The sequence below is a fragment of the Agrilus planipennis genome, unplaced genomic scaffold (assembly GCF_000699045.2).
Source record: "Agrilus planipennis isolate EAB-ADULT unplaced genomic scaffold, Apla_2.0 scaffold86, whole genome shotgun sequence".
Taxonomy (NCBI): Eukaryota; Metazoa; Arthropoda; class Insecta; order Coleoptera; family Buprestidae; genus Agrilus; species Agrilus planipennis.
In genome coordinates, this window is record NW_020438863.1 from 887,734 (window position 1) to 902,430 (window position 14,697).

General features: G+C 39.1%; 2 protein-coding genes across 3 annotated transcripts in view; one reads left to right on the forward strand and one right to left on the reverse strand.

Annotated features, from left to right (window-relative positions):
* The window catches only part of LOC108735692 (zwei Ig domain protein zig-8), a 202,207-nt gene that overhangs the window by 184,950 nt on the left and 2,560 nt on the right, over window positions 1–14,697 (reverse strand). The gene's annotated exons all lie outside the window — the stretch shown is intronic.
* The window catches only part of LOC108735623 (A disintegrin and metalloproteinase with thrombospondin motifs 7), a 35,933-nt gene that overhangs the window by 17,004 nt on the left and 4,232 nt on the right, over window positions 1–14,697 (forward strand). Inside the window, exons 3-11 of one of the 2 annotated variants that reach the window (XM_025974227.1) lie at window positions 767–1,098; window positions 1,153–1,349; window positions 2,182–2,440; window positions 3,527–3,891; window positions 5,362–5,508; window positions 5,575–5,815; window positions 7,131–7,446; window positions 9,598–9,725; window positions 13,210–13,460. In XM_025974227.1, coding sequence (XP_025830012.1) covers window positions 767–1,098; window positions 1,153–1,349; window positions 2,182–2,440; window positions 3,527–3,891; window positions 5,362–5,508; window positions 5,575–5,815; window positions 7,131–7,446; window positions 9,598–9,725; window positions 13,210–13,460 — 2,236 coding nt within the window. Of the gene's footprint in view, window positions 1–766; window positions 1,099–1,140; window positions 1,350–2,181; window positions 2,441–3,526; window positions 3,892–5,361; window positions 5,509–5,574; window positions 5,816–7,130; window positions 7,447–9,597; window positions 9,726–13,209; window positions 13,461–14,697 lie in introns of those variants that run through there. The other variant, XM_025974230.1, reaches the window with a different exon arrangement.

Consider the following 14,697-nt stretch of genomic DNA (forward strand, 5'->3'; position numbering starts at 1 on the left):
TGAAATTCCGAGTCGTAGGCGCTTGGGGCACACGCGTCTCCATCACAAAAACCAGTCACGAGCGTGGCCCGATCTCAAAGTTATGCAGCATGCATGCAAAATAATTGGACGAAACTGTTATTACGAAAGCCAAGTACCCTTATTATCCGCTTGTTTGAGGTACTGTTAAAACAAACACGCGAACTTAAAATACATTACGAAATGTCCGTATAGTGTTGCGAATCGCATGAACCGACGACCATCATTATTAAACGAAAGATATACATCAGAAAACAAAACTTCAACATTATACCTACAAATTCATCATTAATTGTTTGTCAAAGTCGTCACAACTTAGCTACCCACCTAATTGGCATTTTTTTGCCCAAGAAATTCAATTAAGTTTAAATTCTTCTAAAATCTATTCGTTTTCGTTTTTCCGATATAAACGATAATTTACGACTTCGAGTAAACAGCAAGGGAGCGTTAGCCATCTTAGAGAAATTTATTGTCTACGTTTCTCCCTTCGACGTACTATTCCTCGGCAGCGGAGATGTTTAAAGAAAAACGTCGGAATTTAATTAACGTTACAAACGACGGACAACGTGCGATACCTGAACCGTTTGTTACATGAAACCTGTGTTTAAACCAACTAAATACTGAACAGCAATTCTAATTAAGACGGCTATGGACTTATAGCGCAGAAAAAAAATTTAATAAGCGCCAGCAAAAATTCACTACCTACGCAAGGATTACGAAACAGAAATAGGATTCATTTTTCTTGCAGGTAAATATTCGGGTCACATTGAAGAGGCGTTCGAAACTGTACCTCGAAGGGTCAACTCTTTAGCAGAACATGTTTCTCATGAAGTCAAAGTAGATCACGGCAATATAGAACGAACGTTACACTTCAACATCACAATAAAAGATAAGGAACATTTTTTAGTGCTAGAACCTAGCACGCAATTCTTTGCCCCTTACGCTGTCTTGGAGCGTCACAGGAAGTCCTCAAGAACGCGTAGAAGTCTCAGTTCCGTATCCAATACCAAATGCCACTACCAAGGACGCATACATGGGCACGATGGGTCAAAGGTTGCCCTGTCCGCGTGCAACGGGTTGGTAAGTTGACTAAACTAGTGGTCGTTCTAAATTGTAGTGTAGTTTATTTGAAAGGTTGGGATGATACAAACGAACGAAGAAAAATACTGGATCGAACCAAGTCATCACCATGACAGAGAGATTCGACCTGGGCATAAGCATCTTGTATTCAAGAGATCAGCCGTGAAGCATCCACATAATAAGAAACGTTGGAAGAAGAAACATAAACATTCGAAGAACTGTGGTACTAGAGAGCCCAAAAAAACTGCAGAGTTAGTACAATTTGTAAATTCATGTTCTCAAATGTATAAATTTGCTGCATCCTCAGCTGACCAGTGGAAAACCAGATAGAAGATTAAATACACGATGCACTGAAGAGACTGATAAAATAGACGATGAAACGTAGCAAGATTACAATACCTTAACATCGTCAATTTATTCTTTATCTACCTGGTTCTCCAACGATCAGCTGAGAACTAAGCCAATTTTTGACTACTCTATTCAACAACTGAGGGGTAACGACCACGAGCTTTTTATCTAAAATGATAGTGTAATGGCACTACGTTCTGTTATCAAATATAGCTGGCGAAGCAAATTTCAAGCAAGAATCTTACAGTCTATGTAGGTGGTCCGTTGAGAAACGGAAGATATTGAGTTGTGTGAAGAGGCTGGAGGCACTTCGTTGATGATTCGCATTCGCCAGCCGTGTTCGCATTAACAATTCAATTATGATCATAACTCTTACTTTAATCTTACAAAATTGTTAAAAAAATTTTTGATAATCTCAAATTTATAACGTAAATCTGACAATACTTTTAATTTCTGTCACAGAGGATTAAGGACTCTGAGGTATTTTGTTTACAAATTACATGTTTTCTCTGTCATCTGCGGGTTTCAAGATTATATTATATGACGCAAAACATTTCGAAAAAAATATCCGCCAGTAAAGCGCAACACACATAACTGTTTGTTTACGAAATATCACACCAAAAAGAAATACTACAACGACACCATTCAAACAACCAAATGTCACAAGGTGAAAAATATTACCATCCTCATTCCAATAAAAGTCAAGATAAAAAATAATTTTTCCACTGATTACAGAGTGGAATGGTTGAGACAAGTTGGAAAGTTGACCGTCCAGGAAAAGCGTTCCGGAAATGCAAAGAAAAAAACAACAAAGAAACCGGACTATCAGAAAAGAAAAATGAAGAAATACAAACAGCAACAATTGTTAAACCGCACAAAAAGATCCGTGAGTAAACCGAGGTATGTCGAGGCTCTATTAGTGGCAGACCAATCTATGGTAGACTTCCATGAAAACGAAGATATTGAAACCTACATGTTGACTATAATGAACATGGTATGCAATTAGAGAGAATGCGTTCGCATTGTGTTTTAAAAATCGAACTTAAATTATACAGAAATTGAGGAAATAGTAACTATTTCTTACAATAATTATTTGCACAAATGCAATTATATTACGAATTATTTGTCTACCCGAGATAAAAATGTTCAAACTCTCAGAGTCTCTGAAAACGAGACTCGAGTCTCCATCTCTCATTGAATCTCTCTGGCGTCGCTGAGAGAGACTGTCAAAAAAACCGTTTAGAGTCTCTAAACGACATACTCGAGTCGCTTATAAAGAGTACTCATTTCCTATCCAGTCTCTGAACGAAAGACTCGAATCTCTGAACGAGAGACTCGAATCTCTCAATAATTGGTGTCTCGATAGACATGGTTAAAATTTTCTAAGTTCAACATATTTCCGAGATCCCAGTCTTTCTACGGGAGACTCGAATCTCTCAATTTTTCAGTTTTTTTCATTCAGTCTCTCTGTGAGAGACTCGAATCTCTGAATTAACAATTTCATCGTTCGAGTCTCTCATACAGAGGCAATAACTGAGAGACTGTGACAGATTGTAAGAGACGCTTTCAGAGACGCTGAAAGACTCGGAGAGACTGAAAATTTTTGTCTAAGGTAGTGTGAATTGATAGAAGTTTATACCGCGACCTTTCCATCAAAAAATTATCATGAAACAATAAACCAATTCATAAAGAAGTTGTAACATCAAGAAACTGACCAAATGTCATTATTTGTAGTATTTACTGGTAATTGTAGTATTCTTTAATTAATTGCTATCAGTTACTTATATTCACTTTATTAAACACTATAAAATACTACAGTTAGCACTAAATATATACCTACTAATGGCGACAAAATTACTACTTAGTTGATATTAATCAAGATGCATGCATGGAAGCATGACACTACGACGGTTTGGTTAGCGATTTATTGAAAATACCAACGGTGTGCTGATGAGAACTAATAAGTTCGAAATCGTGGTGGTTTAGACTTAAGTAATGAAAGGTAACTAATGTCTTAAAACGGCAATAGTATCCGTTGGAAGTATTGCGTAAAACTAGTAACTGTTTTCTCTCCTCTCAGGTATCATCGGTTTATCTAGACCCAACCATCGGAAATCTCATAAAAGTGGTGGTAGTAAAGATAATACTTTTAGACGAAAATGACACAGATCCGCCGCTAAACATCTTAGTAAATGCGGACGTGACCCTCCGGAACTTTTGCAAGTGGCAAAAAAGTCTTAATCCTCACGACGAGAAAGACCCTTATCATCACGACGTGGCCATTTTGATAACGCGGAAGGACATATGTGCCAGGGCCAATCATCCTTGCAGTACCCTCGGAGTTGCTCATATCGGAGGAATGTGCAAGCAAGAAAAGAGCTGCAGCGTTAACGAAGATAACGGGATCACTCTCGCCCATACAATTGCCCACGAAATGGGTCACAAGTTAGTAATAAAAGCTTTTCTTTACGTACTTCATTCTCTTAAGTATACATTATATTTTACAACTTGAATTGAAGATTTCTTTCATTAAGAACATTTAGAAATAACTAACGTTAATCATCATAAGGTCATTAGTCCTAAGATTGGTTGGACACGCACCTCCACTCTTTCCTATTCTGCACTAATCTTCGCATTTCCCTAAAACTAGAACAACCCACATCCTTAACTATTTGCGAACAGTAATCTAATCTAGGTCTACTTCTACCCCTCCTAACTCCTGTTTCTGCCTCTAATATGTCTCTGACTAGACCTTCATGCCTGAGAAGACGTGTAATCAAATGTAGACCTCAAAAATAATCTTGTACCTTCGCTAAAAAGTCTTTTGCATCATCATCAAAGTGTCGTCAGCCCTAAGATTCCACATTTTCCTATCCTGAGCTAATCTTTACATTTCCCTAAAGTGAGAACATTCCACATCCTTCATTATTTGTAAAAGAAACTTCTTTTTGTTTATATATCTCTACAGCTCCTTCCATCTATATTTTGCAACAAATTAAAAATCCATTGTTTTTTAAGTATCTCTGCTTGCAATCCCGAAATCTAATCCGTCAAGTTATTTGCAATAAAAGTCTGTCTCGTTTCGACGACTGCTTTGACGGACTAGAAGATGTAATAGTGTACGTCAATATTATAGTTGCATTTTCAAACTAGGTACTGCCCTTAAATTCACGGTAGTAAAGCCGGCTTTTATGTTTTCCGAAGTAACCGTCGCTGCGACTCGGAGAAACTTAATTAATGGTCTTAGTATCTCTCTTCCTTTATTGTATACGGTACATTACTTCGGAGAAGAGAATTTTACGTTTAGCATACAAAGTAGACGAACAGTCCGGTTTTCGGTATGACATTGTTATTAGTCTTTTTTATCGTATCAAAATTCGCACCGGGTATATCTACATGAAGATCATGCAGGTAGTCACTGGCCTTTTTTGTCTTATTTCTTCCTTTGCACTTTCCAGTCGTTGTCTCTGCTAGCCATTAGGTTAGCCGTCGGTTAACGACTTTCAACTGAACACCGAAAACTCATCTGAACGGAAATAAAAATCAAAGTAAATCTTGATTAAACTAATACCTTCACCTTTGGCTATAAAACTCGCAAGTCCTCTGACAGTAAAATCCTAATAAAGAACGCGTCTTATCTACAATCACGGGCCGCTGCATTATATTCGATGCTGCATGATGATTTAAATCATACGAAAACAAGTGAAGATAATTGTGTCTTTATCTGATCTTTTAACTGACCATCCATGACAAAAAGGATTTGCAATACCGTTCAAGCGTTGCGGTCGGAGAGGCAGCTATTAAGTGGTGACAGGTCTTACTCATTCAAGGCGAATCACGATTGTGGCTGGTCTTTTCAATGAACTGTTTAGTTCGCAAATGTAATCAGTAATTGTCAGGTTTTTCTTTTTATAGTTTCGGCATGTTTCACGATACGGAAAAGATCGGTTGCAAAGGCAAGGATGGTAACAGACTACACGTAATGACACCGAGTTTCGAAGTAGACACCGTAGGTGTTAGCTGGTCAAAGTGCAGCAGACGAGATGTGACGACATTCTTGGAGTAAGTCGCCACATACTAGTCATAATACCTAACGTATTTAATCTCTATCTCGGTTTCAATTTCCAGCAAAGGACTCGGGGAATGTTTGCAAGACGAACCGAAAGAACTGAAGGACTATCGATATCCGAAACTGCCGGCCGGAGCGATGTACAATGCCGACTTCCAATGTCGACTTCAGTTCGGGACCGAAGTTAAAGTTTGCTCGTCGCCTTCGGAAATTTGTTCTCAACTTTGGTGCGAAGTTAACAACACTTGTACTTCGCAACTGCGACCGGCGGCTCCGGGAACTCACTGTGGAAAGCACAAGGTAAACATATAAATCACCCGCGTGTCGCGCAACGTTTGACCGCATCTCCAACTTTGCCAATTGCGTTACACAAACAATTCAACCGGATACGATTAGCAATCACGACCAGATATTGCAATTAAAAATATCAATTTCACGATTGAATATAAAGAACAGATCGTGGATAGTCTGGGAAATTCAAAAGGATCAAGGATTTCTGGTTGTAACCTAGAAATCCAGTGAAGTTCAACGAATGTTTGGTCAAGCACTAACGCTGAAAGAATGTCGGAAAGTACGGTAGATATCCTACTTAGGTTCTTCTTGGGAAACCTAGAAGGGTCACGGATTTCTGATTGTAACCTAGAAAATCCAGTCAAGTTCAACGAATCTTTGGCCAAGCACTAACGCTGAAAGAATGTCAGAAAATACGGTAGATATCTTACTTAGGTTCTGCTTGGTAAACCTAGATGGGTCACGGATTTCTGGTTGTATCCTAGAAAATCCAAGCAAGTTCAATGAATCTTTGCTCAAGTACTAATGCCAAAAAGTCAGAGAAAATACGGCAGATCTGCTGCTTAGGTTCATCTCATTTCATTATCATTATTTCCCAAAAACTAGAACATCTCACACCACTAACTATTTGCCAACAGAAATTTAATTTAGACGTTGCTCTGGTCCTCTAATCCTGTATCTTCTAATATTTCTCCAATAATTCTTTCATGACTTAGAAGGTCTCCTAGCATTCGGTTTCGCTTTTTCCTAATTTGTCCAATGCCGCTCTTATTTCTAACGTTTTCTATCTTCGATATTTCCAATGTCCATCTACAACACTACTTCTCAATTGCTCTACTATGCATTTATTTTTACTGAAAAACTTTTTCCGAGTATGCTGATATTGATAGAAGTCTACTTACAGGTACACTTGCTTAATACAAAGTAGGGCAACGTTACAGTTATACTATGTAGTCTCAACGGATTGACTAAACTTTTCTAAAACCTCCTTGTTATAAATTACGACGCAGCAGTGTTAGTCGGATTAACGTGACAAATCCCCCTGGTTTTAAACTTCCCGGGACACATCAGGAGGCACTTAACTTTTCAACAAACTCTCGAGAATATTTGAAAAAAAAGAAACAAGAAACCGTTGATACTTTGCAACACCTTGGGGCTTAACTTCACTTTCCAACAAAAAATTTGGTTACAAGTTTCCAGTCCCTCAAAATTAGATTATTAGAGAACCACTAAGATTTGCTTTTGACAATTTCAGTGAAGAAATTCATGCTTTCGTAAAAACCTCCCTGAGACACCTCGTATATGTCAGTATTTTTGTTTGTAGTGGTGTCAAGATCAAAAGTGCGTCCCTGTGGTTGATCCACCCGTAGCAATCGACGGTGGTTGGGGAGAATGGAGCAGCTGGAGCGAGTGTTCACGGACGTGCGGCTCCGGAGTTTCCATAATGCATCGAAAATGCGATCATCCGAAACCTTCGGGCGGCGGCAAATATTGTATTGGCGAGAGGCGCCGATACAAAATGTGCAACATCGAACCATGCCCCGTCGATCAGCCGTCATTCAGAGCACTACAATGCACCAGTTACAACAACCACACATACAACGGAAAAAAATACACTTGGCTACCATATTTTGACCAAGGTAAATATATGTATAAGTGCAACTAAACCATTATAATTTAACGAAACTTCTCGTACACCTAAATGGGCTTACAACACTATTTTCGGTGATTTAATAACTCAAGCCTTTCAAAAATTAAATCAGTGAATCATTACAGATACAAAATGTGACATTATTTTTTTTTTTCATTCGTACCAAATTTAACGCTTTCTTAATTGAGACGACAAATGCCTAAAGTCTTACGTGATTGTATCGACTGGCATACATTGTACTTTATTCTTAAGTCTAGATGTTTTTGGACAATAGAAGCTCTAAAAAATGTTTTAAACATGTTTCCAGTCTCATAGAGAATGCTCGGGTCCGCTTGATGTGTGTACAATGTACATATAATACAGTATTATTTAGGTATTCCATGCTTGTTAGAAAAAGGTTCGCATTTTTTAAAGCCGCTTCAGATCCAGCAGCTTGATGCTAAAAGGTATCAGGGACTTCACATGGAATTTTTTATTACGCCACTTCAAATTCAACCTGCAGCTGATATTTGAGTTCCCCCTTTTTTTCTCGTATCCATATTTTAAAATTCCCGTCAGAGCGGAATTTCCACAACAACTGTCTTCCGAAATATCAAATTGAACATAGTTTCGATCTCGGCTGAATACAAATTTCATAGATGGCGAGTCAGTAGTTCGATTCGGCTTACGAATGTATAATATGGTAAATACTCGGGTACGTGATAAAATGGATTCCACGATTAACAGACCATTAATCAAACATGTCCAAATGACGGTATATTTATTGCATTACTTGTCGCGTGCCCATTACGGACTTATTAATAGAACCGTCATAATTGCTGCCATCTAAATAATTATTATCTATATACAACAACGATTCCTGTCCGATGATTATTTTAATTATCGTATCGAAACCGATAGATTATCTGCATGAATCTATTAGTTCGACATTTTCGCATCATAATTATGAAAACACTAGCAGCGTACACCGATCAAAATTAAAGACCAAAAAACGGCTAGGCAATCAAGGAATTGTCACACTACAACTAAGGCTGGATGTGGACAGGCTCAAGGTACATTGTCGGTTGGAGTTGCTTCCATCTCCGATGCTGGATTTAGACAGTTTAAAGGCCGTTGTTGGTTGGAATTGTTTCCTTACATTTCGCTAGTACAAGTGGTCAGCTTCTTTAGAGGTGCGTACATCTCCAAGTCTAGATATGGACAGGCTAAAGGCCGTTGTTAGTTTGAGTTGCTTCCATCTCCGATGCTGGATGTAGACAGTCTAAAGTCCGTTAGCAAGAGTGCCGATCTTCTCAGAGTTCCTTCCATCTCCAATGCTAGATGTGGACTGTCCACGTCCGGCTTCTTCAAAGGTCCTTCCACCTCCGATGCTGGATGTGGACGGTTTAAAGTCCCTTGTCGATTGGAATTGTTTCCTAACATTTCCTAACGCTAGTACAAATGGCGAGCTTCTAAAGAAGTCCTTCCATCTTCTATGCTGGATGTGGCCAGTTTAAAGGCCTTTGTCAGTTGGAGTTACTTCCTAACGTTTCTCTAGTACGAGTAGCGAGTAGCGAGCTTCTCAGAGTTCCTTCCATCTCCGATGCTAAATGTGGACTGTCCACATGAGAGTTCTTCAGGGATCCTTCCACCTCCGATGCTGGATGTGGACGGTCTATAGGCCGTTGTCGGTTAGAGTTGCTTCTTAACGGTTTATGAGCACGAGTATCTAGCTTCTTCATGCTGAATGTGGACTGTCCATATTTTGGCCTTTAGATTGTCCACATCCAGCATCGGTAATGGAGGGATCTCTGAAGAATTTGGCCACTCGTGCTAGCCAAACATTAGGAAGCAACTCCAACCGACGACGGCCCTTCGATCCGAATCAAAACAGTATCAGTTCACCTACTGGCCGCGAAAGCCTTTGCCAATTTGTCTACTTTTTTGTCTGAATCGGTAAATTCTTCTGCTCGGGATTTCTTAAAAGGTTAAGACAATAAGGACCTAAAGGCTTACATAAGATTTTCCTCAAGCCATTTGCTCGGGCCGGATGCAATTACCCCTTTTAAATCTTATGTGAGATTGCAGAGTCGGCCGAGTCTTTTCCTCAGAGTGTACTCCATCGGGGTTTCACATCGGTTTTTTGTTTTTTTTTTTCCAGACGAACCCTGCGAATTGTACTGTAGCGACCTGAACGACACCATTATCGTTCCTTGGGGAGAGCACGCTCTCGACGGAACACCCTGCAATGTCGGCACTCGAGACGTTTGCATTTCTGGCATTTGTCGGGTAAGTCCAAAAGCATAATAATAAAGACCAAATATTCAAAGTTTCATTGATGAATAACTGCAAAGAGCTTGATGCTGAAGGTCAGCCATAGAAAATTGCTACATTTTGTGGCTGGCGGATGGCGTTCACTACGCTCATTGTAATAATTCGATAATTTTAATGTTCGTAATTTATCGTTGGTACAAATATTACTCCATAAATCAATCCCACCAATGGCGAAACGTATTCGATCCACCAACGAAAGTGTATATGACAAATGTTCTATCGTAAACATTACCGAAAATGACTGCTTGTGCCGCGTCAGATTTTCAAAATTTAAGGCATACGTGACTGTGTTATAAGTGGCCGAAATTCACCTCCTCGAAGGAGCTGCTCGGCTCCGTTACGTGGCAGGTAGACTTTCATATATCAAAACTGTCAATGGCGCATTGATTTACTTCTAGAGATGCTCGTTTACACCACGACCCACTGCTCACTTCTCTACGTAATAAATATAAAATTTTTATACGTACTTCGTCTCTACCTAACTGGGTAATACAAACGACCGAACAGACCAGATGAGACACAATAATAAATACATGAAGATGTAATAAAGACCAAAACGTATAAACAACATCTTAGGATTTACTATTACAAAACGGTACGTAGATATCTGTTGCAATACATACAACAGTTTAATATTAAATCATCATCATCATCATAAGGTGGCCAGTCCCTCTTTCAGGGACTTGTCTTAGTCTGGTTTCTCTTCAAGAACCCCCCCATTATGGTTGAACCTATGGTCCGACTACCTAAATCATCGAAACTCGCAAGCCGATCCACCCACTCTAGTTTAAACCAGAGTTTCGTCAAGGTTCAGTCCCGTGGAATCGGTGACACCAAATAAAAAAGAATAACCTTTCAACATCCCTTGTTGGAAGGATGAAACGTAATAAATTTCTTAAAGAAAACTTCGGAAAAGTACATATTATTTAATTGCAGAGTGTACGTACGGCAACGAAAATCGTCTGAACGCAATTTATTTATACCTTAACCTACACTAAAATTTTAACGCGGGACGGAATTGACGCTTTTCGACATATTTGGTAAGAAATAAAATTCGATCGTTTTGTTAAAATTGGCTGGAACGTTTGACGTATAAATTGTGTGAGCAGGTTGTTGTGAAATTTCCATGTAACTTTCGCGCTTGCAAAAAGTGATGCATTTAAAATTATAAAGCATATTTCCCAAAGGGTTCGCTTACTACGTGTATATTAAATTTATAAGCATAGGAAGTCTACAAACCGTGTTGGCGTTTCGTACGTAGTTCGGTTCGAAACGGGTTCTTTATTAAGTCTCGTTTTTCCCAGGAAATTGATTTTTCAGCTTTATAGGTTTTGTGAAAACACGACAAGTTGATGTTCAATTTTCTAACTGATTCTTTAAAGCCCGAACTGATTACATTTCAAGAGGTTTCGATTTATAAAGAAACGACTCGATGCTACTAAAACGGAATACGTTTCAATCAAATGAGCAACAACATTTACCTATTAATCTTTAACGGTTCTCCTTATCAGTTTTTACGGATCTTAAGAATATTGTGCCACTCACTACCGGATCCGTCGAACATTCGGAATTATTCCACAACATTTCGGATAAGCCTTACGGACAAAGCGTTCCTTAGCAAAAGTTGGTTTATTTGTACATTCGCGTCATTTCCCCAATCATTACTGACATCTAATAATCTCAACACATTACTGAGAGGAGACGCAAAATTACTGGGTGTTAACGAGTGATTTCAGAGAAAGCTTCAATGTTCTACTGAAAATTACATCAAACTTACAAGTATGCAATCAAAATGATAATGAATAACTTGAACAATTCGTTATAAAATCGTTTAAGTAACTCCTGAAGTAGTATCGTAATACCTACAGTATTCCAGGATTCTTCCAACCCAATGAGTTACAATTCAACTATTACAGTTTTCGTTTGATAAAAGGTGAACTAGTTTCAGCTGTTATTCTTCTCTCTTGTGAAAATTTTATTCGAGTTAACATTCGAAAATGAATTCCGATGCACCGTTTAAGCACTGAACGTTTTCCTCATTATTCCCTCCCGTTCTTGCGTCAGCACAGCAATTACGTAGAAAACAGGGACTGTTTGAAAATGCTCATTTTTATACAACGCTTAAACTGAATCCCGATTAACAAAAAGCTACGCGTTTCCAACATATTATATTCATATTAAACACTTTTGACGACAATTTGAAAGAGAAGAAAAAGAAGAAATGTCTACCCAGTGTATTCCTTTTCATATCCTTATTTGCATGTACATCAGACTTGGTTAGCAGGAACATTTATTTTAATTCTGCATCTGCTATTCACTCGTCAAGAAGAGCGTTCGTAATCGTGTTATCGCTCGGAATATGATACTACTTCAGCTAACGTTATCGTAACACCATAATGAACAGGCATTTTGCATTCAACAATCAAAAGGTATTATCTTCCTTCAAGACTCCTTACATTACAGGCACCTTGCGATGCAACGCGACACGACGATATAAATGACATAATGTAAAAGCTTTTATAACACCTTCTGTCTCATATTACGTATGATAATCATCATCGTCATAAGGTCGTCAGTCCTAAGACTGTTGGACACGCATCTCCACTCTTTCCTATCCGGAGCTAATCTTCGCACTTCCCTAAAACTAGAAAATCCCAGAACAGTAATCTAATCTAGGTCTACCTCTACTCCTGTTTCTGTCTCTAATATGTCTCTGACTAGACCTTCATGCCTGAGAAGGTGCCCTACCAACCTATTTCGCCTATTTCTTATTGACTTCCACAGAGTCCTCTATTACGTATCATCATCATCATCGTCGTCATAAGGTCGTCAGTCCTAAAACTAGTTGGACACTCATCTCCACTCTTTCCTATCCTGAGCTAATCTTCGCATTTCCCTAAAACTAGAACATCCCACATCGTTACCTATTTGTGAACAGTAATCTAATCTAAGTCTACCCCTACTCCTCCTAACTCCTGTTTCTGCCTCTAATATGTCTCTGACTAGACCTTCATGCCTGAGAAGATGTCCTGCCGACCCATCTCGCCTATTTCTTATTAACTTGATCAAGTTGATCAAATTCACTTGTCAAAAAAAACAAGTATGATGTTCTCGTCAAATCCGTGCAGTTTTTTAAATAACTTTCTGAACTCTTAATTAGACCTTCTTTCTCCGGATTTTTCCTGCGCGCTCCAAACTTTCTGATGCTCAATAACTTCATAAATTTCCATTATACGTTCCGAGAAGGGTTTCGTGCCCGCGGCTGCGGCCCGGCACCTCCTCCTTGTCCTCCTCCTGTTCTCCTTTATAAACGCTTCATTTATCTGTTAATCTTTAATATATAAAAGGAAGTTTTACGATTCCCCGGAGATGAATAGCGAATACGATCGCGGGTAAGATACTCGCTAATAATCTCGTTATTATGTACTACGAATTACAGAAGGTCGGGTGCGACTGGGTGGTCGACTCGGCTGCCCAAGAAGACGCTTGTGGAATATGTCGAGGAGACGGCACGAAATGCAACACCATCGAAGGAATTTTTACAAAACAGAGTCTCGAGGCTGACTACAAAGAAGTCGTCACTGTGCCGGCCGACGCTAGAAATATTTACGTCGAAGAAATGAACCAAACGGAAAACTACATCGGAATTGGAAGCGTCACCTCAAAGAAATTCTACCTCAACGGTAAAAGGTAAACTATAGCAAAGGTAAATGAATCTTAAATACAAAAAAAAAAACTAATTTCAATGGTAAGTAATCAACATCATATCAAGAGAACGAATACGAATTTAACGACAACAGTTGATTTATATAGGGTTGTTCGGAAAGTCATTTCGTTTTTTCCCGACAGAGGATTTAGTTGTATTCTTTTGCACCCAACTTCACATTTAAGCCGTATAATTTTTATATGCTTTGAGAGCTCATATAGCAAGGCTTGTGTGTGAAAAATTCCAATTAATTCTACGCAGTAGTTTTTGGTTGGTGCCCTTTTAAATATGGAGAGCGATAAGCAGCATTTTCGACATATCTTACTGTTTTACTACAGAAAGGGTAAAAATGCTGTTCAAGCCAGAAAGAAATTGACTGATGTGTATGGAGAAGGTGTGTTGACAGTACGCCAGTGCCAGAACTGGTTCGCTAAATTTCGATCCGGCAATTTTGATGTCGAAGATGCACCACGTTCGGGAAGGCCGGTTGAAGCTGATAAAGACGCGATAAAGGCATTAGTTGATGTGAACCGGCGAATAACAACACGTGAGATCGGATTGAGGTTAAATTTATCAAATTCAACAGTTTATGACCACTTGAAAGGCCTGGGATTATCCTCGAAGCTCGATGTATGGGTTCCCCATGTTCTCACAGAGAGAAATCTGTGTCGCCGCATTGACGTCTGCGATTCGCTTCTCAAACGTCACGAAAATGATCCGTTTTTGAAGCGCATCATCACTGGGGACGAAAAATGGGTTGTATACAACAACGTCAAACGCAAGAGGTCATGGAGCAAAAAAGATGAACCGGCTCAAACCATTTCCAAAGCCGATATTCACCAAAAAAAGGTGATGCTGTCTGTTTGGTGGGATTTTAAAGGAATCGTTTTTTTTGAGCTTTTACCGGATAACACAACGATTAATTCGGAAGTCTACTGTCATCAGCTGGACAAACTGAATGATGCACTTCAACAGAAAAGGTCAGAACTAATCAACAGGAAAGGTGTAGTGTTTCACCAAGACAACGCGAGACCTCACACAAGTTTGGTCACTCGCCAAAAGCTTTTACAGCTTGAATGGGATACAATGCTACACCCACCATATTCTCCAGACCTGGCACCATCGGATTATTATTTGTTCCGGTCACTCCAAAATTTTTTAGACGGTAAAACCTTCACCTCAAATGAGGAGGTCAAAAACCTCCTCGATCAGTTTTTTGCC